Source organism: Lissotriton helveticus, chromosome 8, assembly GCF_964261635.1.
Source record: "Lissotriton helveticus chromosome 8, aLisHel1.1, whole genome shotgun sequence".
NCBI classification, from domain to species: Eukaryota; Metazoa; Chordata; class Amphibia; order Caudata; family Salamandridae; genus Lissotriton; species Lissotriton helveticus.
Window position 1 is genome coordinate 734,867,968 of NC_136069.1, and position 27,762 is coordinate 734,895,729.

The 27,762-nt window shown below is 43.0% G+C and overlaps 1 protein-coding gene across 1 annotated transcript in view; it reads left to right on the forward strand.

Moving 5' to 3' along the window:
- Window positions 1–27,762, forward strand: part of COL4A1 (collagen type IV alpha 1 chain) — a 594,749-nt gene that overhangs the window by 337,336 nt on the left and 229,651 nt on the right. Inside the window, exons 18-20 of the mRNA XM_078657555.1 lie at window positions 89–130; window positions 2,006–2,099; window positions 24,037–24,072. Coding sequence (XP_078513681.1) covers window positions 89–130; window positions 2,006–2,099; window positions 24,037–24,072 — 172 coding nt within the window. The remainder of the gene's footprint in view (window positions 1–88; window positions 131–2,005; window positions 2,100–24,036; window positions 24,073–27,762) is intronic.

A 27,762-nucleotide genomic window follows, 5' to 3' on the forward strand; every position in this document is an offset into this window, starting at 1 on the left:
ACATTAAGAAAAGAGCATGAGAAGTATAGAATGATGTCAAATCTGAACATATTTTACTTGCTAAAACAGTTTTTTTGTGTATTTTTAGGGAGATAAAGGAGAGGTTGGTCCACAAGGTCCTCCTGGAGTTGTAAGTGTATTAAATGTGATTTAAAGGATGTATAGAAATAGACCCGTTTTCTGATTTAAAGACGAATCTTGAAAATCCAGTACTGTAATTTGAGTCATTAGTTTATAGATGGTAAAGTCAAAAACCGCAAGCCCCTCTGTTAGATCATTCTGCCAATTAACAAACAATACACATATTACTTAATTGTCATGGTGAGAGATGCATTGTATGCATAGCAGTTGCATCCTAATGGCTTCACGTTTAGAATTCATAAAAGGGTTAATTGTTCCACATACAGTATCGACTCCATGTTGAAGAATTGCAAACTGCTATGTATGTAGGATTTGCAATAAATTTTGCGAATCCTACATATTCCTTAATTGCGAATCTCAAATTGCGATTCACAATTAACCCCTTCACTGCGGCGGCTTTTTTGCCGCAGTGCTAAGGGGGCGGGGCGGCCGCCCGGCGGCCGCATGCTGGTGACGGAACCGCTCCGTCACCAGCGTCGGTTGAGCTATGCTGATGACGGAGCGGTTCCGTCAGGGCCCGCCCCGCCCCGCTCAATAGAACGCTCAGCGCAGGCGTGGAATTCGCACCGCGCATGAGCGTTCTATTGAGCGGGGCGGGCCATGACGGAACCGCTCCGTCAACAGCACAGCGCACCCGCAGCTGATGACGGAGCGGTTCCGTCATCAGCGTGCAAGGGGTTAAGGAATACCTCCCCATTCATTCCTATGGGATGAATGGGAAGACATTCTCAATTTGCGATTAGCAATCAGCGAATTGCAAATTGAGAATGCAATTTCAAGGGTGCAGGGGTGTCAAAAGGACACCCTGTTGCACCCTTAGCATAAGCATGGGTGCACATGTGGCGCACATACATGCCCTAAGGGTATGTATGTGCTTCACATAGCACTTTGAAAAATGTAAAAAAGTGAATTTTTCAAAGAAATCGCAAATTACCACCAACTTGAAGTTGGTGGTAATTTGCGATTCCTTAAGACCAAATTGCACTTTTTTTGTGCTTCTTGCATTGCATTTAAGGAATCGTAAAATTTGCGATTCCTTAAATGCAATTGCAAAATAAGGAATCGCAAACTTTGCGATTCCTTATTTTGCACGCAGATTTACCTCATACATACCATTTGGCAAAATTGCAATCGCAAACGCCGAAATTGTGCGAATTTCGGCGTTTGCGACTGCAATGTTTTGCTATTACTTCTACAGAAAGAAGTAGATTTTGCAGTTTTTCAAGATTTGTCTAAAACAAAACCTACTTTTATGCAGTATTATTGTCCAATTTGTTTCAGACTAGCAGCCTCGTATCGTTCCAAACGTTTGTGAGGTTTTGAAAAAAAGAAACCAAAGTTGGCCCAGGCTTACTTCACACACCATGGAAAATATATTTACTTCTCAATGTCCCAGTCATGATTCCCAGGGCTCACCCCAGTGAAAGACTTTCATTGTTTTTGGCCAGATCAAAAGATTTCGTCATAAATATGTAGAACTATGTTGTGATTTACATACACATAATTGTGCTAATGCCATAAGCCTCTTTATATACCCCTATGGTAATGAAGTCAGCGGGTCTAAACTTCTGGCAACCAAAATATCACATCATGGCATTGTTTTAATGCCACCAGAACGTGGAAATAGAACAGTGTAATTTAATAAACTCTTCCACCAGCCTGACACACTGAAAGCTGCCTAAAAACCTTCGAAATGAACATATACTACACCAGCATAAAGAAATAGGCATCCTGTTATTAACATTAGCTTTTTATGTCTTGAGTGACTTTCCTTGATGCACATTGTTCTTTCCAATTCACTCCCCAACCCATATTTTTGACATTATTGCTCCATAATTAAAATAATATATATTTTTCTGATTAGGTCATAAGCGATGGAACAGTAGAAGTTGTTGGTGAAAAAGGGGAACAAGGCTTTCCAGGCATACCAGGTTACCCAGGCATCAAAGGCGACCGAGGTACAGAATATTTTTTGTGATGTTTTGCAATGATCAAATGATCAGACTGTAATGCTATTTCTCCCTCACTTTCAACAGAGTGTAATAAAGCAGACCGTCCCCTAGAGTTTGTTCATCGCTCCCACATCACCGAACTTGCGTGTGTTTTCCTTGCTTTATTAGAGGTTGGGGAACTGCCAGGTTTCCAACAGTGGCTTGTCAGGACTGCTGGTTTACTCTGATGGTAGCCATGCTCTACTTAGAGCAGCGCCAACCCTCATTTCCAAAAACCAACAATGTTCCAATGGACATGAAAAAAGCTCCTGCAGCATCAGGGCCTTTTTGACTTTGCTTTTCACAAACAAACATCCATTTTGGGGGCTTCTTTTAGAAAAGCAAAATAAAATGTAGAGCGGACAAAAAAAGGCATGGCAGCTTTCTTGTCATAGAGTCGTGATAAAAGTGCATTTGCCAATGCGATGCATGCACTTTTGTCGTAGTGATCCGCCTTCTCCTCCACTGACAGTCAAGAGGAAATCTTTTAATGTGACGGGCTGTCCTGTTCCAGTGAGACTTGGACAAGAACCCAGATTGACCGTGGGTAAAGCAGACCACCCCTAGGTGCTAAAGGAGCCCTCAGTAATGAAAGCAGGCGCGTGTATAGCCAGTATTTTATTAGTATTTTCAAGCCAATTGTGTGAACGGATTGAGTTGCTACATGTGCATGGTAAGTTTAAAAGTAAGCATTGTATTAAAAATCAAGCATTGATGGTGATGAAGCATTCTTGTATTCACTAGGGGTGTCCGTCCAATATATACCCAAAAGTGACAAATCCATACCACATGTTCAGAGAACCACTGACTATGTAACTGAGTTCCGTTGAGATTCATTTTAAGCAAACAGATCTTATCCTGAAATCTTTGTTGGATCAGGTCCTCCTATATCTACATTGGACACCACGCTTCTACACCTATGTATTTGTTATATTGAGGTAGTGCATGCAGGTAATTTTTTATGACATTGCTTAGCTCAATTGTGGTTTGAGGGTAAGGCGGATGGAGAGTGCAGTATTATGCTGTGGCCTAAAGTAGTTTTTTCAGGTATTTATATGCTCACCGTGAGAAGAGGGGGCAGACATAGGGGACATCTGACAACTCCTATGGTGTTTACTCTTCCACATAGAGTTAGAACACATCTCCAATAAACATGTATAAGGGCGCACACTTTTACAGGGATTCTGTGCAAACACAGAACTGTGCACAAAGATTTAGGACCTCAGTGAATTAGGGTGTGCCAAAACTCACCTTAGTACCCACAATCCCCTACCAGACTAGCAATCAGTGTCACATTAGCTCTTCGTCCTATAGCAAAGAAACCAATGATTAGACAACCTAGAACATGCGACTTAGGACCACCTCAGGAATGGTGGGAAGTGAGAACACTGTTTTGTTGTACGTTCATACCTGTCCACAGCAGGAGTAAAATAGAGACACGTGATCTTAAGCGCAGTATTTTATTCAACATAAGCATACATATGACTAAGAATGGTTACAATTCCATAAAATACAAAAGGAGGAATCATATTACAATGATAGTGCAAACAGGTGATTAAAGCACCTATTTAAAGCACCCTGCCTAGCTAGGAACTATGTATTATAAAACTATAGAAGGTCTCTCGAGTATTCTTTAGGGGGACCCCATTTACCTGTCCGCTCAGTAAGTATAAATTACATCAGGATTGGTTAGTCTCTCTGCATGCCTGGAATCTTCCAAGTGTGTTCAATTCTGGCAAGTGAGCTATGATAAAGGTGCCAGAATCCTACTCGGCTTGTAGCTGCCAAATTGTTGTGTCTAGAATGTGTTACACGAACACGCCGAAAAACAGGCTCGAACGTTATGATAACCTTGGCGGCTCAGCACTCACTGTACCGACTGGGGACACGATGTATGTCTAGAGATGTCGAAAACAAACCTTTTCTCTTGTTTAGACCTTCGTGAAAGCTAACTCTGCAAAAACAGTTAAGCAGTGTTGTGTGCAAAAAAGCAGCAAAAGGAAAAAAGGCGTTTAAACTCCTAATAAGCTATGCTAACTTAACATACATGCAGAAAGAGGCCCATAAACCACACTACAACACAAATCTTGCTTAGAGCTCCACTTGGATGTTGGATCTAGCCCTGATCTCTTGACTGGGTGAGAGTATTCTGCTTAATTCAGAGACTCTGTCCCTCACCACCCCTTGTTGTAAATATGTGTGCAAAAAAGCAGCAAAAGGAAAAATGGCGTTTAAACTTCTAATAAGCCATGCTAACTTAACATGCAAACAGAAAGAAGCCCATAAACCACACTACACCCTCCCCCCCCATGTTCGGGGAACACACAGCACTCAGGGCAAACACCATAGAACGCAGAGTTCGAGTTCGAGGGAGACAGAACCAAGTTCAGAAAGTTTGCCAAACTTGAATTATAGGATTGAAAATTCAAAAAAATCCAAATCAGTAAATATAAAAACACGTGGCTATGGTGTGTGAAAAGACACCTCAAACATGTATTGAAAAAGCAAGACAAAATTTAAAAATATTCACGAGTCCAGCACGTTTCTATGAAGCAAAAAAATAACTAATACTTCAGTCCAACAACGTGTAAGCACCAAATGTTGCAACTGCTTCCAAGAAGAAGTCGTTGTTTTCATCCATGAACATCTCAGCCATCCAATTAAGCAAAGGGAAAGAACATTCATGTTCCTCGATTGCCGGAGCCTCTAGCATCATCAGAGGACAACTCGGGCTTACTTCAAGATAACTACGATCCAGAAAGTCATTGGCCGCAAAACGGCAAATTATGCCGTGAACATGGCACAGATGCGGCCATAATTCATTGTCTGTGAGATAAATATCATCCACATACGAGCATGCATCTGCGTCAAGCCTCTCAAGCAGAGAGACTACTCGGGCAGCAAAAACACCTGGACTATTCTTGTAGCCCATTGCCAAACGAAGAAATTGGCGTTGTTTGCCGCCACAGGTAAAACTCGTCCACTGACTACTAAGGGGGTACTAGTTATGGGGAAAGAAGCCATTGGAAATGTCAAGCGTGGTTTTGAACCTTTTACGCACAAGACTATCCACAAGAGCAGAGCTGTGAGTATTCTGTACCGCACACGTATGACAATGCGAGTTTAAGTGGCGATAATCCAATACCAAACGGTACGAGCCATCTGGCTTGGTCACAGTAAGAAGTGGGTTATTCATCGGAGACAGACGTTTCAATTACACCTTGATATTGCAATTGTTCAAGGATTTCGGCAACAGAGGCTTTCGCCTCCCGCCGTATGGGGTATTGGGGTTGTGACTGTGGCATGGACAGCAAAGGTATCTCATGTCGAGGGGATAACCTATCCCATCCACGGTACAACGCCGGCGCTAGCGCCCTAGCTCAATCTTTTGCAAATTGCATTGCCTGCTCTTTCGGCACTGTGTGCGCGAAAGCAGGGAGGATCACCTCCTTCCCTTGTGGAGCGGCCAAGACAAAAGGTGGGGGCCAGTCGACCTCCGCCAACAAAATATCATACGTTGTCATTAGATTTTCCCCCCCAAAAACTTTTATGGTACGTTCTATGTCACCTTCAATTACAAGGACAATTTCATAAAGTCTACTAGGAGGAGCCATCTAGTGTCAGCTGTTTCCACTACAACGAACGTGTCAGTCGCTGTCACCTTCAGTAGTGGACGCAGTGCTTCTCGAAAGATGGTAATTTCTGCCACGCTGCCCAGCAGCGTCAGTGCCATGTCAGATTCCGAAGCTGTGTTCTCATTATCTGTGGCATATCTCGCTGTTACAGCAGCAGCTTTCTTCTTGTGAAACTGTGGTCTTTGACGTGGTGTCTCGTTCTGTTTGCCTTTTCTGTCAGCCTTACAAGGCTGCTCCCGGCTCTGTTGGGCACCTTGACCTCTGCCGCCACCTCTTCCACCGGTGGCCGTTACCGATGTTTCCTGCAAAGAGCGAGGAGAACGCTGTTCAGGAACCTGAAACCTATCAGGTGACTTAATAGTACTGCGGTCGCGCAATCATATTTACGCTCAACAGGGGCAGGTGTAGGTGAAGCCGGACGGGAACCCTGTTTCTGTTGCTGCTTCCCCTGTTTTTTGTTCTTACCCCAATTCTGTTTCTGACCCTTCGGGCGATCATCTTTATCAGATGACCCTTGTTGAGTTTGCTGTTGTTTCTCTTTCTTAGCGAAAGGCTTAATACCTAAACTATTATGGCCTACAGTCTTATAAGCCGCCGTGATAATTTTCCGTACCTGACGGGGTTTGTCGGCGTCATGGACTTCGCGCAGAGCATTAGAGACTTGGAAACTTACCGCATCCCCCTTGACATTTGCAATGGCGAGATCGCATACCATGTCAAACGTTCCCACGAGACGCATCCCCAACTCCACAGCCGCCCCCGGTCCGTGTTCATCCTGAACACGCTTGATCACAGAGGGCAGTACAGTCATCGACGGGGTGCCAAAGCACCTAGTGTAGACAGCTGCAAAATTCAACCCCTAAGTTGTACACTCATTTAAGTCTTTCTGCAAACTAACTGTGAGGATCCTGTGTTTTTCAACAGGACTTGTATTAGAGAACACTGCTTCCAGTTGGTCGAATTTCTCGGCAAGCCAAAAAGGCATCTCTTCCTTATCCTGGGAATGCTTGCCCATGGCCGCATTAACCATGACGGGACTAAGTCTGAGTCCACCACCGCCAACTAGATACACTGCACCACCTGGGGCCCCACCCGGGACGTTGCGTGTAATGTAATGAACCAGACCCCTAATAACTGCAATTGCAGAGTGTTAGACCTGACAGCCCTTTGGGTGGTCCCTTCTGTCATTTATTTATTTTTGTCCCCTTTTTGCCCCTCATAACCTTTCATTTTTATGTCCACTGGGAATTTTTGGCGTTGACCTGGGGGTTAGGTGCTCCTTGACCCCCTGCTTCCTCACAGACCCAGAAATCCCTCCTTTTCTGAGGGAAAGCCTAGTTGCCTAAAATGGTGGACAGTAACTGCCATAACGGACACTTAGGGAGAGGGACCCATAGATTAACAAAGAGAATCTAGAACCTTCTGGCCTATTCCAGACATTTAGGGCTAAGGGTATAAAAGGCCAACTGTGGGGCAGCCATTTTGTCATACTGAGAGAGAGTCAGCTGGAGTGTAGGCTGTGGCTTAAGGTGGGGGTAGGATATTCAGAGGGTTGACCTTCCACTCTAGGGTTGCCTCCTTACTGCTTCACTGCCCTTCTCCCTTGTAGCTACAGACCTGACCCTGCCACGTTGTGTTCCGGATGACCCTGGACACCTGACCCTGTCAAAGCCTGGAGAAGGGAATGGGAATGGTCAGGGAACATTGAACTGAGCGGTAGTCTACCCTGTTGTCCAGTGAGAGAGCCTTATTAGAAAACTCTGAGGGCGTTTTTCCCGAAAGGTGGAAGGACCGTAGCTGAGAATCCGAGCTCTTTTTCCCTTCCCCTTCTTTTATTCTCCTTTCGAACTAAGGCCCTACTTGCTCCACACTGTACCCCACTGACCCCCTCTCACCTGAGGTAGAGACTGCCAAGTCGAGAACAGTTACACTCACGAGGGAGTGGGGTGTTCAGTCCAGGAGGCTGGGGCAGTGCCGGCGGGTAGCGTGGCCGTGAGATAGGAGTCGCCGCGATACTGCCCGGGCCTGGTAAGAGGAGCGTTAGACACTGCGAGGAGAAGGCGCCTGTGGGAGGTCACATGCCGTCTCGGAACTGCGCATGCTCAGCGAAGCGAACGCTAGTCCCGGGGAGGGGCGGAGCGGTGTCAGGAGGCCTGTTGTGACTGAGCGGGATCAGTCTAGGAGCCACTGGTCCTCGGCGCTTGGAGCCACTGATCCTCGGCGCTTCCCCAGAGGTGCCGCTTTACCAGCGGACGGCGGAGGCAACGCGCTGTGAGGAAACGAGTGTGGCACGGTCGCCGATTCTCCTCAGCCCGTGCAGCCTTCCCACAGCGCCAGCTCTGTGACCGAGCGGCCGGACCTGTGGGTGAGGCCTGGTTGAGGTCGGACCGAGGCCTACAAGAACTCCTGATTTCCCACCGCTGTCCGAGACATTGGCCACAATTATTATTATTATTATTGTGTATTTTATATAGCGCGCAGCTACCCCAACGGGGTGTCCCGGCGCTTCTGAGTGAGAGCAGAGTGATAATCCTGGGGGAGTTAACAAAAGAGGAAAGTTTTTAGTGCCTTACGGAAGGGTAATTCTTCCTGGATCATCCTAATTGCGATCGGGAGTTTGTTCCAGAGAGTTGTGGCACAGACCTGGAAGGTTTTACCTCCAGAACGTGCTTTCCTGAATCTTGGTATGGAAAGCAGATGTTGGGAGTTGGAACGGAGGTTCCGAGAGTTACAGTAAGGACGGATGCTAACAGAGAGGTAGGCCGATCCCCTACCCCTAGTTGCTCGATGGGCTAAGGTCATGGCTTTGAATGCAGCTCTTTGATGGATTGGTAGCCAATGTAATGCTCTGCGATGTGGCGAAATATGGGTGCGTAGGGAAACCCCACAGACCAGCCGAACCGCCGCATTCTGGACTGTCTGGAGCCGATGTAGGAGGCAAGCGGGCAACCCTAAATACAGGCCGTTCGCATAGTCCAGGTGAGATGTAATCAATGCCTGGACTATGGTTTTCATGGTGTCACTGGGGAGATAGGTGATGAATTTCCTAATCATCCTGATCTTGGAAAAACAAGCGGCAGAGACAGTCTGTATTTGGTTACTAAAGGAAAGATTTGAGTCCCACTTGACCCCTAGATTTTTTACAGAGTCCTTAGGGACAGGGGGAAGGCTGAGTTCCTGTGGCCACCAGAGAGTTGCATCAAGAGGGGAGGGTTGATGGAAAAAGAGAACCTCCGTTTTCGCCGCATTCATGCGGAGGCAGTTATGGTCCATCCATTTTGAAATGTCCCGCAGACAATCCTTCAAAGGATCAAAAGTAGTCTGCGTGGCACTCTCATAGGAGAAATGCAGCTGAATATCATCTGCATAGGAAGTAGCTATAATGCCCGACCTAGCAATGAGTTCGGCCAGAGGAGAAAAATAAACATTGAACAATAGTGGGCTCAAAGCCGAGCCTTGAGGGACACCCCATTTCAGGGTACGGCTAACAGAAGTAAAAGGGTGAGTATAGACTGCCTGGGTGCGATTAGACAAAAAAGAGGTCAGCCACTCCAGGGCCTTCCCCAGAATGCCCTTCGACCGAAGACGGTCAATCAGGATGGGGTGAGAGACGGTGTCGAATGCTGCCGACAATGCTGCCGACAATGGCCCAACATCTAAAGTAAGGAGCGAGCTGGGGGTAGCGAGAGAACTGGGACCCACCACCCGAAGGGTAGTTCCTTTCTTTCTTCCCAACTAGAGAATTGAGTAGCCAATCCGGGAAACCCTTGATACACCTACAAGGGGGGAAGAGCCCCTAAGCTTATGTGAAGGCTTTTTTTGACCGTGTGTTGCTTAACCCTTTTATTACAGAGGTGGAGGAGGAAGCCTTCTGTAAGGTCAATTTGGCAAGTAACTGTTGATCTGTAGTGAAGCAGGAGAAATAACTATTGCTCTTTCCTCTAGGAAGTTACCAGAGAATGCTTGTATCTTTGTAGTTGACAGACTCTATTCTGTGTTGTACCAAGATCTGATTTTCTAGGAGGTCAACTGTGCTAAACCTGGAAAACTATTCTGCTTAAAGAGTCCAAGATTCATTGTGCATAACGTGCATCCTGGTTATGCAACTGGGAGCCCTTTTTCTTGCCCCTACCTAATGTAAACTGTGAAGTGATTGATCAACTCTTATCATTTGGATAAATAAGTATATATCCAATTAGAATGTATGATGGAGCTCTAACTGTTACAAAGAAATTGATACAGAAATATTTGATGTAAACTGTAACCAAACTGTCAGAGGAGATAAAGTAAAAGCAAAGCAAATTATTTTTATAAACCAGTACATATTTTCTTAGAAACTTGGTGTAGTGTCGTTTTTGAATGGAAGGATGCTGAGTTACTGTGAGGGTGTGACGCAAGCTTAACCTTGATGTCTTCGGATTAGTCCTTCCTACTCTGTGCCAGGCTACCCTAGATGATCTGGAACCTCCCAGGTCCAACACAGAGGCATACAGGGGTCGCAGTTGCTGAGCTGTTAACTGCCCCGCCAGAGGATGCGGTGTGTAGGCAGCCAAAACAGGCCAAGTAGCACCTGGAATGGACAACGGCCCTTGTCTGACCGCTGTAATAACATGTGGGAGAACGCCATTAAACCAAACGGCATACTGCCAAGCAGAAATCAGAATTTCCACTGTCCGATATGGAGCGTACACTGCAGGACCATCAGCAGGGGTGTATGAGTGAAAAACACCAGAATTAGCATCAACTGCGGGAAACGTGACCCAGGAGTAATACAACTCAAACGGGTACGTCATGTCAGCTGAAACCACAAAAACCACTGCCTGTCCCTCCATAGAAACGAGGTATTCCTGCAAATGATTATGCACAGCTACATGACTGTGTCCTGGGATATCAACCGCAGCCATATCGAAACAGTAATAGTGAAGTACAGTGCAATATAAAAAGGCAAAACTGGGTAGTAATCCAAACAGTATACCGCTTTAATTTGATCAAGCTTGAAGAAACCTATGTACTGTAGGTAGGTTATTTATCCGTCACTACCGTCAACAGGAAACAATAGTGAGGGGGTTGCAGACTGATATAAGCACTACTCAAGTGTCTCACAATAAGACCACACTCGTTGGCGGCGCCATGTTACAGGGATTCTGCGCAAACACAGAACTGTGCACAAAGACTTAGGACCTCAGTGAATAAGGGTGTGCCAAAACTCACCTTAGTACCCAAAATCCCCTACCAGACTAGCAATCAGTGTCACATTAGCTCTTCGTCCTATAGCAAAGAAACCAATGATTAGACAACCTAGAACATGCGACTTAGGACCATCTCAGGAATGGTGGGAAGTGAGAACACTATTTTGTTATACGTTCATACCAGTCCACAACAGGAGTAAAATAGAGACACAATAAGGTTCAAATGTTTATTTTAACGACGTGATCTCAAGCTCAGTATTTTAATCAACATAAGCATACATATGACTAAGAATAATACGGTCAGCATGGTTACAATTCCATAAAATACAAAAGCAGGAATCATATTACAATTATAGTGCAAACAGGTGATAAAAGCGCCTATTTAAAGCACCCTCCCTAGCTAGGAACTATGTATTATAAAACTATAGAAGGTCTCTAGAGTATTCTTTAGGGGGACCCCATTTACCTGTTGGCTCAGTAAGTATAAATTATATCAGGATCGGTTAGTCTCTCTGCATGCCTGGAATCTTCCAAGTGTGTTCAATTCTGGCAAGTGTGCTATGATAATGGTGCCAGAATCCTACTCGGGTTGCAGCTGCCAAACTGTTGTGTCTAGAATGTGTTACACGAACACACCGAAAAACAGTCTTGCACCTTATGATAACCTTGGCGGCTCAGCACTCACTGTACAGACTGGGGACACAATGTATGTCTAGAGATGTTGAAAAACAAACCTTTTCTCATGTATAGACATTTGTGAAAGCTAACTCTGCAAAAACAGCTAAGCAGTCTTGTGTGCAAAAAAGCAGCAAAAGGAAAAAAGGCGTTTAAACTCCTAATAAGCTATGCTAACTTAACATACACGCAGAAAGAGGCCCATAAACCACACTACAACACAAATCTTGCTTAGAGCTCCACTTGGAATGCCGACATGGGGACTGTGGTCCTTATACTGGATTACTTTCTGGGAGGATGCTACAACTCACTTCCATATTTGCCTATCATACCATGTTGACATTTTGCTTTATCGTGTCATTTTGTGGTTTGTTAGAAGGTAGTACGGTAGATAAAAACATTCACAATGCAATGCCATGCTTGCTGTTCAGGTTGTGTTTTGATAAGGTATACCCATCAGGTAGGAAAGAGTTCCCTGCATATTGATGAAAAAGCTCATCTTGTCAAACTGCTGCAGTGTGTGTTAGCATAATGTCACACATGAACCTCTGCCAGAAATAGTGGGCTAACTGTGTATCTTTGCAGTCTTTACTATCCATGACATGTATTCTTACTAGCTAGGAATAAGTGAAGCAGCTACAAAGAAATTCAGTAGTCTGGGAGACTGGCTAGCCACCTTTAATGTTTCATGAATACTCATCTACATTTTGAGGTACAACATATAATGTAGATCACCCCAATTGTTGTATAATTACCCCTCCAATCTGTTACCTAAGAGGGCCCTAATATGTTCTCTTGTCAAGTACTTGAAGATGGAAATTGCCAGATGTCTTCTTGAAGAGATCATCACATCGTTCAATATATCAGCAATAAGAAAAGAACTAACAGAACAAACAAACAAAGATAGCTATTTAAGCATGACTGGATGGCCCACCGGGTGGCCAGAGTGGAGAAGGCAAGTTTTTCACCACCCTGGTGGAAGACTGTTTATCCTGTGGAGAGATGCCCCCTGCCTGCTGGAGGATCTGTGTGCTGAGAACTGAGCTGCTGCTATGCTGACTCCGTTCACAACACTGTAAGTGTCCCAAGAGGCAGCAACAATTAAAAGACCCTCAAAGCTAACATTTTTTGATTGAAAAAACATACTTCCTAAGCATACGTTTGTTTTTGTAGTACATACATTAAAATGACCCTGACATACAGGGAGTTATCACGTTTCACCTAGAGGCCATTCTACATTTTCCATGCCCATGATTGCCTTGCGATACATGGGTACAGAGGAAGGAAAAACGATTGATGGTCCTTATATAGGACAGAGCGACCATTGCTGTGACATGATGGTACTTTGGCAATCAGGCTGCAAGGCCAAAGGTTTCCAATGGCAGAGCTAGCTGAGCCTCTGCCATCAGAAGCACACATCTGACTTTATGGAAAAGCCTTACGTATGGTGGGTGGATGCACCGCTCATTTACCGCAGTTCTCCAATACTGCCAACCTCTAAATGACCCCCACGAGTTCCAAGCACTTTATTGAAACCGGATAGCCGGGATCACAGGACTACACTGCCCAGCAGACTCAGCGGGAGGCACCCCCACCCAAGTGTTTCCTTCGTGCCAGGAGGCACTTAAAAGGGGCTGATGGCTCCTGCAGTGCGGGACACACCCTGGCCTCCCCAGGGCGAAGCCCGGGCCAAGGGCGGGCCCATCTGCGCCCGCCAGCGACCAGAGGAGGCTGGGCTGGGCCACACCATTGCCATTTTTAAAGTAAGAGTGTTTTACATTTGTTAAAGTTTTCAAGCATGCACTAAAGAACAGTTTAATAGCTACATATTGTAGACAAATTGAGGAGATTCCCAACATGAGTAGACATAAATCGCTCACTGGCCATAAAGTGGCTGGGACACTAGATGCCTTTTTAATCAGGGTTAACTGACCAGAGTCGCCATTAATACATGAAATACAGCTCACAGAGCGCAGGCTGTCATTGGAGAAACAATTTTCCCATGCTCGCTACGTAATAACCACACCAGCAGCAAGCCATACCCACAACTCTGATAGCTCTCTAATTGACCCCTTGCAACCCATGCTGAGTGGTATGGACAGTAATGACCGCCCTGTGGCCAAGGAGCCTAAGAACACAACGCAAACTCTCACTGTGACCACTAGAGGTCAGAAAGCTAAATCCAAAGAAGGCACTAATCCTGCTCCCCTATCCAAGAAGAAAAGGGAGCAGGGTCTTAACAAACAAAATCATATTTTATAGGCTCAGGGCGGTAAGGCCAAAATGTTGGGGAGGGAAACCAACCAGGAGTTAAATACCACCGGACCATCCCAGGGCACACAAGTTTATCTCTGGACATCGAGCAGGAGGAGTCTTTTGAATCCATTAACTGCTGTACTCACTGAAATTGAAGGGGGGCTAACTAATCTGGAGAATTCTGTAACCTCAATTCCACTGGCTTGCTATATCCCATGTGTGTGTAGAATGCAAGAGGCTCTACCAGCTAGTCAATCTAAGGATCATTGTATGGGTGGGAGAGCTTCACAGAACCAGGGTCACTCAACTGTGAGAAGTATAAATGACCCAGCAAGATCAGACGTGACGGGAGTAAGTGCACCACAATTACCACAAAATCAAGTGGACTCAATATACACATCTTTGAGCGTACAGCCAAAAGCTAACCAACAGGAGAAGGGCCCTATGCAGTCGACCCTTGGGGGAGAAACTCAAACTCCAGGCACTAGGAGCAACTCCTCAATCATACCAAGACATCCAAATGAGACCCATAGAAAGACGCCGGAGATGAGGACTTTAAATCTTCCCTCGCAAGCTACACCATATACAGTCGTCCTTGTAAAAGTCCCTCCGTTATCAGTTGGGGAGGAAGAACACTGGTCCACTCTAAGAAATAAGTCTCTTCAATTTTTAGGGTGAAAGGACAGGTCTATCTATCAAACTGTTAACTGGATTTAGGATGGCCAGGAGAATTGGCCTGATTGGGAGCTCTACCAAGTCTATGCCAGGTGACTGTGTTGTGTTAATGCTTAGCTCCCCAGAAATGATTCAAACTATACTACAAAGGGCGGCTCCAGGTTTCTAACCAATATGGGGATAAATATCCTCCTTCGGGGCTACTTTTATCAACCCCCTGGGCCTATAAATCATCAACCAGTGGGAGAGAATTTCCTTGGGGTGGTACAACAAAGGTACACCGTCCTGATTAATAACTGATTTGATGTTTTTAGTACCTTGGGAGATATTGACTGACTGACCCGACTGGTGCCCCACTTAACTTGGGAGGATATAAATCAGCAACGGCGGGAGAAGGATATATTAGAGAAGGAAAACATCTGAGAGAAAGAGGGCCCCCTGTCTGTAATTGGGAGCCTCCCCGAACAGCAAGTAGCCTGTATTGGTAATTCAAATAGTAATGGGCTTGTCCCACCCACCCACAAAATAATGATGTGCCTTATACTAAAGTCATCTCATGGTATATCTCAGGACTACGGTCTAGGATAACTAACCCAGTATGATTTAACTATAAACAGAGCTGTGACATACTATGTTTACCGGAAACCTGGTCTAGTGAATAATTCCATATTAATGGTTTTAAAACCTTCGATACCCCGCTGTGAAGGGGTTAGGGGCTTGACTTAAGGGAGGTCTTTGCACATACATATCTAATAAGCTGACAATCAATAAAATAGAGTCCTCTCTGGGGGATAGATTAAACCAGATAGTTAAGCTACCGTTTAGGGGTAACCAATGAATAGTTTTAGTCAACTTCTATGACAACACGGCCCCGGATGAACTTAATCAGGTGCTGAGAAACGTGGGTGCCGAATTGAGTGGGATTTGTAACACCAGCCTATTAGATGCTATGATAATTATGATGGGAGATTTTAATTGTGCACTGTGTCCCCTTGAGGCTAATAGAATATGTGGCCTCATGAACGCAGAAGATCTTGGTAATACCCATTTATGCCACACAATGGTGGGGGAGTTGTTTAATGAATTCCTCGCTTCCACTGAACTGGGTTTTGTGAATGAGCTTGTCTCCTCTCCTGCACCAATGCCTTTTACTTTTAACGGAAGGGGTCTGGTCTCTACAACAGATTATATTTTAGTCTTATGCAATTATGCACAGAGAGCACGTTTTTTGAGGTTGGAGTCAACCCTCTGAGCGATCATTACCCCTTATGCTCAAAGGTTAACTTGCCACTAAACAACCTGCAAAGAAGCAAGATTAGCTCAACGGGTATTGGTGATATTAAACTTGACAAAACTAATGGCTATACTCTGAAATGGTCAACGGTGGACCCAATGGCAATGACAAAACGTCTACTGAATAAGTGTAAATCTACCATTGACACTTGCCTAAGTGAACTGCCCCTCATGACAGGATCGTAGCATCCTATATTGAAATATCTAATGAGCGTAGAAAATTATTGTCTGCCCAACGCTGCAACAAAGCCAAAGATATGGGCTGGTTCAAGACAAGGTGTCCGCAAGCATATTCCAACTTGAAGCTTGAACTACACAAAAAGCCAAGAATTTTGAACAATGTCAGGAATATAGGCAGGCAATCAAGGAAAGAAAGATTATCATGAGAGAGGAAGCTTGGGAATCCCTACACTCAGCAGCAATGTTGCAAGACAATGCAGCCTTCTGGAGGGTAGTGAGGGCGCCTTTTTTTAACTCCAAGAGATTGTCCGTCAATAGAAATCGCCATCACAGAAAAGGAATGGATTAGGCATTTTGCACAGGTATACAATGGATCAGATAACCCCTCCCCCCCGACCAGTGGTAGTGCAGAGAGTAACCATGTTAATGTTAATCTGAAATTTACTACAGTCGAGCTAAATAGAGCATTACCCCTAAGTCAGATTGGCAAAGCCACAGGCTCAGATGGTGTTCCTGTGGACTTGTTTAAATCTAATACCATTCTTTGGGGGCCAATCATGATGCAGGTCATCAATGCCAGCTATCAAACCCGACTTCCAAAGACCTGGGGGGAGTCAATAATTGTCCCCTTTTTTAAAAAAGGTGACTGTCAAAACCCGGGCTGCTACAGACCGATCTCCCTGCTTCACTCTATGGTTAAAGTGGTTGGCCGGGTGATTTTGGAACACTTGCAAGACTAGGCCAATGAAACACAGGTTTTTTTCAGATTTAAAATATGGTTTTTGTGACGGGCTGGGCACTGTGGAGCAGTGCTTAAATTTGGCGATGTTAACTGGGAAATATGCAAGGGCAAAAAAAGGTAGATTGTTTCTGGTCTTCGTGGACCTAACCGTGACATTTGATTTAGTTAGGCATGATAGACTATGGCAGATCCTTGAGGAGTTGACCCACACATTATTGTCTTTTTAAGAAATTTGTATAATGAGGCATCCGCCAGTGGGATCACTGAAATAATATCGACTACCAAAATATCGACTACCCAAAATATCGAGGAAAAAATATCTATAACCAAAATATCGAGTTTGTATGTACAAACAGGTAAGTACAAAAATATCGAGTACAAAATATCGTTTACAAAAATATCGTTGTAAAAAATATCGACTTTACTAAAAACAATGTTTAATTACATTAATATAAAAAATTAATTACTAAAATATAATTAACAATACCTAAAATAACTTTTAATAATTAAATAATTAATGAAAGTAAAAAAATAATATTTTTTTAATCATATTTCTTAAAACATATATATATATATAGTAACAAAATTTAATTAAATAATAGGCAATATTGTATATGTACCCCAAAAACCCAAAAATGACCCAGAACCCTAAAAATACCCCTTTACCCAAAAACTAAAAACTGACCCTGAACCCTAAAAATACCCCTTTACCCAAAAACCCCAAACTGACCCTGAACCCAAAAAATACCCCTTTACCCAAAAACTAAAAACTGACCCTGAACCCTAAAAATACCCCTTTACCCAAAAACTAAAAACTGACCCTGAACCTTAAAAATACCCCTTTACCCAAAAACTAAAAACTGACCCTGAACCCTAAAAATACCCCTTTACCCAAAAACCCAAAACTGACCCTGAACCCTAAAAATACCCCTTTACCCAAAAACTAAAAACTGACCCTGAACCCTAAAAATACCCCTTTACCCAAAAACTAAAAACTGACCCTGAACCCTAAAAATACCCCTTTACCCAAAAACCCAAAACTGACCCTGAACCCTAAAAATACAGGGGTTATTACTACCAATTAATAAATTTACATATTTAATTAATTATAATTAAATTACTTCCCACCCTATTCCCCTATAAACCCACAACCCGCTACAGAATAAAATTACACAATAATAAAAAAAAATCATTAATTAAAAATAATTATAAAATAAAATGTCACTTTTCACACATATTATAACATAAAAACACTATAAATAATTAAATATTATTTAAAAAACTATATTTTTTACTATCTAGATTATATACTTGGATATTTTCACTGTCTATATTATTTACAGTCGATATCACTTCACTTACCTTAAAAACGATATTTTGGCTGTCGATATTCTGTCTAGTCGATATTTTGTCCAAACGATATTTAAAACTCGATATTCTGTCCAAACGATATTTTGGAGTCGATATTATGTCTGTGCACCCCGCCAGTGTGTGCTATGGAGTAGGGGTTGAGCGCACGACCGCCTTCGTCGTACGGAGGGGGGTGGGTCAGGCAGGGCTGTGTGCTGGCCCCTTTCCTTTTTAATTTGTATATCAATGGACTGGGTGATACACTAGCGAGAAGTGCACAAGATTTTCCACAAGTGCTGGTCGTCCCATCCCAGCTCTTCTCTATGCGGAAGATCCCAAATTGGTCTTCAACGGGTCCTTGACTTTTTCTAAGTCTTTATGAAGGATCTTGGTCTTAGTACTAATATATCTAAGCCATTTGTAATGAGATGCGGGCAAGGGCCATTGAGACCAAGAGATATATTGGTGGATGGCCAGAAGCTAGCCTCAATTAAAAGTGTCTCATATTTTGGAGTACAGTTTAATTATAACAATTCATGGGCTCAAATCATAATCATGAAAAAATTGGTGTTTATTCGTACATCCAAAGCCCTTGTAACCTTTTCAAAGAAATTAGGAAAGAAACCTCCTGAGGAGCTCCTACAAATATATAAAGCAAAATGTATTACATCAGTCATGTATGAAGCAGGGGTGTGGGGCCTAGCTAACACTAAGCTGCTGCAATAAGTCGAAAATTCATTTTTAAGATTTATTCTGTCAGTTCCATCGGGTACCACCTCTCATGTTTGCCACGAGGAGTTGGGTCTCTCCTTTATTTCTGATCTTATTAAAGTAGAACCTATACTGTTGTGGCGCAGTATTTGGACAAAGGGACAGACGCAGCTTAACAGGGAGATTCTGCAGGACTATCTTAAATTAGATGGAGCTTTAAAGATTCCTAGGATCAGATTTTTCCGTGACTTTATGGCAGGGCATCTAGAATACTTTACTGACCCCGCGACCCTGCAGACGATTCCAAGAAAAGTCTCTAAAACGGAGGCTCTACACTTGTTGGAAACTGCCAGATTGTCAGAAGAACTTTTAAAGCCTAGTGTTAGCCAACAGAAATGACTGTTATCTATGTTAAGAATGGAGCCATATTTGTCATTTGTCCCAGGGACGTATGATAGAATGGTATTGTTTAGGTTTAGGCTTAATACTGTGCATAGATTGTTGACTTTGCCTAAAATGAATGACTGGTTGCGACAGTTACCATTATGCCCTTGTGACAACCAGTCTACTCAGTCCACTATTCAATTATTCTTTTTTTGTAAATTTTATTCAGTGTTAAGGAAAGTGTGGCTACTTCCACTTTTAAAATTTCACGGGCTGAGGCAATTTCATTCTGCTCTGATAAAACTCCAGCTCCTGGAGAATGAACATGATGCTTGGAGGTTAGTCATGTTTTTAAAGCGAGTGCTCTGACTAAGAAAAGTCTTGTTAATGAATAATTTTAAATATCAATGACATATGCAGTTATAACTGTAGGATATCTTACAGAATGAAATGTTTAAGTATGTTTAAAAATGATCTAAATGCACTGTTTACTGTGATTGCTTCGGTTTTTAACTTTTAACTTTTGGATTTATTGTTATTTGGATCAATTTTTGGCGGAAGCCGTAAATAGAAAGTCAGTAACTTCCCCGGTCAGTATGGGCATCCAGGAAAGCCCCCTGCGGGGTTTTGCTAAGTCATTTCTAAAGGGCGAGGACAGAGAGAAACACTATCAAATCCTTAAACCAGCGGCTAGTACTCTGGACTTGAAGCCAGCATGCCTAAATCAACAAGCCGAACCATCACTGGGCCAACTGGTTCATAGGGCCTCTATTTGGCTACTTTGCCTAGCCGTTGAACTCTAAAACTGGCTGGCAACTCAAAGAAGAGGCCTCCAGGTTAATTTCTCATATTACCGACCAGTGGGGATGACGGGTATCAACAGTGGTGGGGTCACATCTGCATTGGCAGACTATTATTGCTCACTTTATGCAGTACATGAAGAGGCCCAGTCAGAAGTATTCATCTCCCCTTCCACTCATCACTGATCTGCCGCTTCTGATGCAGACCTTTGCGGAGTGACTGAAATTAGAACTGCCACTCAGACAAGCAGAGACTAAGGGGAGCCTTAAAGGGAATGAACCCTGGCACAATTCCTGGGCCAGATGGCTACCCCACTGAGTTCTACTGCAGATTTGGCTCTATCATTGTGCCCCCACTGCTGGGCATGATCAACAAGGCCATTCAAAGGGGATGCTTCCCTATGGATCTGGAGACCATTGTGATCTTTCCAAAGACGGACCAGCCCCCGGAGCGTTGGACCTCATATTTGCCAATCTCACTTATAATGTAGAGTTTGTATTATTTGCTAAGGCCCTGGCAGTCAGGCGCCCCAGAGTGCTCAACCTGTTAGTCCACCCAGACCATGCAGCTTTGCGGCCCATTGCTGTACGCATTATTGCATCCGCAGAGTGCATTTAGCTCTGTCACCATTGTTCAAACTCAGGGGCTCTGCTGACATGTTACTTATTGAATTTTAGAGAGCATCTGATTCTCTGGATTGGGACTTTCTAAAAAAGGCTACTGTTAAAAATTGTCTTTTGCTATAAGTTCATTTCATATGTCTGAATCCATCCATGCCCAGCCACAGACCAAAGAGTGGGTAAATGGTATTCTTTCCTCTCAGTTCCCAATATGCAGAGGCACCAGGCAGGGATGCCCCTTGTCCCCCTTCCTCTTTATTATGCCCATTATGCCACTGGCAGTGTGGGCCAGAAGCGATGCCCAGGTGTGTGGGGTTTGACAGGTGGATACCAACCGAAGATCTGATTGCAGTGTATGTTGATGACATACTCTTCTTGCTTTCACGCCCCTCTCTTACTGTGCCTCCCTTGGCGCACATGCTGGGATTCTATGGGGTCACTTTGAGTCTTCTGTAAACTGGTCCAAATGTCTGCTTGTGTCACTAAAAGGAGACATGGTAGAAAAAGGGTTTTGATCGCAAGTACCGGTCCATTCATCCATTCAGCTTCAGATATATGGGGGTTCATGTTACCTTTGAACCTAACTTTACCATGGCACTGAATTTCACCCCTCTGATGCTCCAGGTGAAGCAGTATTTGCCACTCTACCATTGAACATACTGGGTAGAGTGACCCTCTTTTAGAAGATGGTCCTGCTGCGTTTCCTTTATGCATTTTAAAACACCCATGTTTCGGGATCTAATAGCCATGATTTGTTCATTTTTATGGGTGGATGCCCCCTGCATTGCATTTTTCAAATATACCTAGTCAACCTGTGATGGCGTAATTGGCCCGACTAATATACACCTATATTACTATGCGTCCCAGACACTGGTACTGAATGACTAGCTGTGTATCGGGTACCCCAATCCAGCCTTTCGGTTGGAGGTGGCATTATTGGGCTGTCATAAGATTATATGTAGGGGGTATGCATCCCTCATTTCCCACCCGCCCGAAGATTACTAGGGGTGTTTTTTGGTATGGCCAGCGGCCCTCATGGTACGGGCTGGTAGCGAAAGGTCACAATGGACACCCCTTCTGGCACGCCCGCTGTCTGTAACACTGCCCCCAGCTTTAAAAGTTTGACAAATAGGATCTTATTGGTATCTCAGGGGTGGGAGAGGAGATGTAAATGGCAAGGTTTCCATGACCTTCAGGAATATCACCTCCTTAAAAAACTGTGCCATGCCATTCCGAAACATTGGGACTCTGGTTGAATTTTCCAAATACAATCCATTGGAAGCCAAGAACCTAATTGGCCCCTTTTGGAAAGGAAAGGATATATTGTATATATATATAAACTGGTCATTAATTCCCCTGCTCCTTATGTGGCCCTGAAGGCACAATGGGCCGGGTGGTTGGGTCCCTTCGATGAGGACGATTGGAAGGATGCTAGAATGCCTCGCCCCACTCCCAGACCCTGACTATATCCTCCTGGCTCTGCCTCGTCCAACTTAATACCTGTATGTCACATATCTCACACCCAAAAGACTATGGTGGGTGGGATGGTGCCATACAGAGGAATGTTTCCGATGGCTGGAGGAGAATGTCTTTTATATGGTTTGGGATTGGCCTGTCATTGTCACGTACTAGCAGCAGATTTTCACCAACCATTCAAGGGTCCCTGAGCACCCAATCGATCCATCACAATGAACAGCCCTACTGGGACTGTCGAAGATTTGGGGGAGCCCAGAGTAGAGCGTACTTTGTTGGGAATAGGCACCCTCCTTTCAATGCAGGGGTATTGCTAAACATTGGAAATCAAGGACCCTGCTGACTCTCATTGAATGGAGACTAACCATGGACTGGGGTGTAAAACTGGAGCAACCCATATATGTGGCAAGGGGCTGCCCTCAAAAGCATGCAAAGATATGGTGGAAATAGGGGACTATTTTGGTCTTTCCTAATGCATGTACTGTCTCATGCTGTCTGTGGATAACTGGGGACTAGACATTATGAATGCACTGCCTGTTGTGTTATGCTCCTGACTATAAAGAAAAGAACACAAATTGTTATCAGAGAGAAGGAAAATGGGAAAGGTTGAAGGCCCATCCAGCGACCTTGCATGCCATTTTTCAAGCACTTTATGCATAGTTTTCTCCAAGTTCTAACTACTTGCTCTATGGGTCCATATACATGAGTCACTTTCTTCACTATTCTCCTACACCTTCAGCCATGTTAACTATCCGCACTAACCTACAGACATTGTTGATATTTAAAACAACACATTTTAAACTTTGTGTTCAGAAAATGTAATTTACCTCGCACAAAAGGCTTTTACAGAAAGTGCCTGGAAAAAAAATGTAATCAAATTCAGTGGTTAAGTGTTCTGATGCTTCCAGGACTTGGTCTGCACTATACAAAACTAATGGACGACGATGGTGATAATCATCATCTTCTTCAGAAAGGCCCAACATATATGGACCGTTGAATACTGCGCAGGGGATTTATGAGGTTTTTCTGTCACCGGCTTTTTCGATGAAGCTGGAAGTCCTCAAAATACAAAATTGACTAGGGCTAAATAAATGGCATTTCATTGACACGTCAAGATGCATCTTGATTGACATCAGATGAAGGTGTGATAATGGTGCATGCTGAACCTTTTTCTGAGGAATCTTATAGTGCATATACTCAATAAACCCCAGGTCATTTTAAACAGACAACAGATGTCATCTATTCTTACTCAATCCTGACTACCCTGATCCCTCCACTGTGGAAATGTTTTTTTGTTGATGTATTCCCACTGTTAATCAATGATTGGTGGGGTAAAGCCCCCACGGCTAATCAACTCGCTATTTTGCAAACAAGTTATCCTTAATATCTCTGAAATCCTAAAAACAAGGTTGTACTGTAGATCACCTAGATTGCACCTTAAGCTTCTAAACTGTTTTTCCTATGCTCCAGTATGTCTAAATGTTCATTACCCAACGGGCTACCTTTTTGCAATTTAAAAGTTTTTTGCACTTAAGACTCAAATGCACTTTAAATAAACACCAGGCCTTTACGTATTTTACTTAAATTGTAAAGTTGCTGATTCAAATTCTGTAACTGATGTACAGCGACACCGCCAGATGAATTGTTTTTAATCATGTGTTATAACCATTTTAAATGTTGCAAAGGTTTTAATTAGCAAAGCAATACCAAACAAACTTGATCTTTAAACTCTGAATCTCAGGCGGTCTAAATATTTCAAAGTTTCCCACTCCCATTTTTTGCCTTCAACCTATTAGTCACATAACAATGTTTAATTATCTAAATCGGTTATTATTTTTCCTGCATCACTATTGTTAAACAAATATAGCGACAATGCAATGACAGTAACCCTAAATGATGTGAATCATTATTGTTTTGCAGGTTTTCCAGGTCTGCCCGGGAAGGAAGGTGTTCCAGGTAAAAAGGTCTTTCTCCTGCTCTTTGTTTTCCTTTTTTTTACTTGCCTGGCACCTATTAGGTAGGTGACTTGTGTTCTTGTAGTCTTTGGTCTTCTGACACTGGAGTTATTTGCAGAATGTGGATAAAAGGCTAACTTCATGTTCACCTGATGGTCATCACACCATGACTCCATTCATGTCTACTGCATGTAAATGTTTCTAATAACTATTCATTGCACAATTCTATGATACCAGGCTTGATTCAGCCATTGAGGACTGTCCACAAGAACACGTGGTGCTCAGCATTACAAGCCTGTCTTTTTAACCAAGTAAGCGTGCAGCTTCAGTTTCACCAAATCCAAGGCCCTTAAATGTAGAAACACCACCCACATAACATTATTACGAATCAATGTCAGAATGACACAATGAATAATGCTGTATTACAAACATTGGTAATGGATATAGAGAATATGAGAGTCTGACTGAATCCTTGGAGGTAACTCCGAAACAGCCCAAGATTTATCCTGAATCAAATTCTCAAGTTGTATTACTTTTTACTGTTGTAATGCAGCATCAAATCTTGATCATGTCCTGAATCAACTAAATAGTGGACAGTCATCAGAATTGTTATGGTCTATATTCCTGCTAAACAACACGCTTCGTTTCATGCATAGGCTCTGCCCATGCAACACAGAGGGAGTTTCGGGATTATAAATAGATGACTTGACAGACATAAGGCAAGCTAGCTATACATAGAGACCGAGGTACAGGTAGGTAGAAATAGATATATAAATATATATATAGAGAGATGATGATGGGTAAAAGATAGCCATAGCTAGAGAAGTAGATAGATGGGTAAATAGAGATAGATGAGACAGAAATACATAGATGAACTTGTTTAGATATTTCCCGCAACTCAAACTGCTTAAAAGTGAGGATTGTACTATGGAATATCAAGGCTAGAAATATCATTATACATTAATATTGTGGAGAGATTATTGAGGGACAAAATATCAAAAGGCAGGTGCCTATGGGGAAGTATACATTTGCTATTCTTAACTCCACATCAATGCACCTTGAAGATATATCTGTTGTCATGGTACATATATGTGGAATTAGGTATAAAAAAATATTTGCTTACTTACCATTCCATATTTTGTTCTTCAATATTGTGCTCAAACTTTTTGGTATCGTTAAGAAGAATGGTGTCACCCTGTATCCCTCGAAACCTGGGTGTATAATTATAAATCTACAGTTGGTTCCGTTGGGTAAACACCACATGGTGCTCGTTCAGAACCAAAATATTCCTTCACGGTCACTATTGAATAGTACTAAACAGTCATGAATGTACCACACCTACAACAATTTATCAAAAATATATAAATGTATTACTTATTTTGTTCTGATTTTCCAGTTTTTAAATCTTTGTGCACTTCGCACAGGAAGTAGACATAAGCTGTCAACACAACAACACATTAATAGACAATTGAATGGGTGACTGTGGTGACATAAAGTGAAATGCATGACCTTTCAAATTCGAAAACAAACAAAACATTATCATAGACATACATTCTCTGTCCTTTTCTGGTCTTCGACTCTAGCATATACTACTTCCATTAATTATTAGCTATAGTGAGCATGGACATAAGATAGTTTCACGTCGACGTTTTGACCCTGTATTTGTGTGTTTGTAGTTACATCACGTAGGGTCTTATTCAGGGCAAAAGTGGACTAAAGACAGCCCTTGTTCAGTTAGATTTCCAAAGGAAAAAAGACTTGTCCAAGCCCGGACGGAGCTTGTCAAAACCACTTTTTAACTGACAGGGATCATCAATGTGCCTCCATCCATGAGTCTGTAAATACCATCAGCTGTGTTACAACTTGCAGCTATATACCCCTCTGGTCGTGTGCTCTGACTTTCAGGGGGTATATGGGAACATTCCATTGTTCCACCTCTCTCAATAAGTGTGATTTGAGGAAGTACAAGTCCGTCCAAAAGGGGGCTGCCCGCACCTCCTACAATGTGCTGTTGCTTAGCGCCTCTCTCTTTAAAACCTTTTTGGATGTACTGCAAAAAGGGTGTAGTGCACTCAGGCCACCTTCAAGGTGACTACTAACAATTTTTCTTTTATAAATTGCAGTGTTAATGCAAGCAACAAATTGACCAGATCAAAGGCTGACTCAAAATCTATAAATCTCACTTATACCGGAACTTTTTTTAGATGCACATATTTTAAACAGGTCATAGGCAGAATTTGCCTGGTCAACTGTTCCAATTCCCATAAAACCCCGTTAGATGAAACCCATCCCTGGAGATGATTGAACAGTACTTGGCCAATTATCTTACTGGCTCCATATAGCAGCGAAATTGAATTATAGTTGGCTCTGTTGCCTCGACTGCCCTTCTTTGTGATTTAAAAATTTGTGAGAGAGAACAACTGTTGCTGGTACACTCCAAGTACACACAAGGCAGGTGCAGGGTAACCCAGAGGAAACAATTTGCATTAAAATTCTGAAAAAAACAGCTCAGAATAGAATTAATATATCGATAACTAATATCTTAAGAACACACAGTATGCACAGCACTAGAAAGTGCCCAAAACAATGTGTGTCATTTCGAATTCCAGAGTCTTTTTAATATAGTCAAGCCAGTGGCCGCAGGGATGGTGAGATGTTCGTAGCTATGCTAGACCTTGTCGAAGCTTCTAGTGCCTTCTGTCATCCCCTTTGACACCCTCCGCAATGTGGTATCACCTTACTCCCTTACCACTGACTTCTTGATTCAACTCCGCGCTTCTCTGTTCTGCGTAGCTCTGCTTGGACTCTACTCATGCAAATCTGTGCATGTACACCTGTGCCATGTGGCACACATACATGCCCTAAGGGCCCTAAGGGCATGTATGTGTGCCACATGGCACACAAGCCCTAATCAGGGGTGCAACAGGGTGTCAAAGTGACACCCTGCCACCCTTGAATTATTCGGTATTTACCGAATCGGTAATTACCGATTCGGTAATTGACATTCATTCCTATGGGCCTGCAGGCCCATAGGAATGAATGGCAATTACCGAATTGGTAAATACCGATTCGATAATTACCGAATCTTACCGATTCGGTAAAAAATACCGAAAATTTACCTACATCAGATTTACCGATTCTAAAATACAGAATCGGTAAAATTCGGTATTTTAGAATCGGTAAAAATGATTTACCTACATCTAGCCCTTGGTCACTTGAGTCACAAAAACAAGTATTGCTTGCTGCGCAGCAAATTGTATTCAGTTAAGTTATTCACTAGCTCACAAGACAGAACATGTGAGTCCAAGAGTACATTACGTGTAGGGAACATGTCACTGTCCAAAATATGCAAGGCTTTGAAATGGTCATTAGCACATATATCCACCAGGCATTAATTACTGTTTTGTATTGAGGTCAGAAAAGGAACAACAGGAGGGAATAAATCCGTTTGCGACTACAACTGCTTCAGAATTACTTTCTGGGGGAGGGGAAGGAGAACTGATTTACAAGCAAGGCACAATATGTGAATCCACACTAGTTTCATACAACAAATGAAAAAAAGACAACGTTAAAAGTAATTTTGCTGAATCAAGCTATTAAAGATTCACATATAAAGATTCTTCTTCTGTTGTGAAGGAGATGGTTTACGAATCAAGATTGTTATTTCAGAAGTTCTTAAAACAGCTTTTAT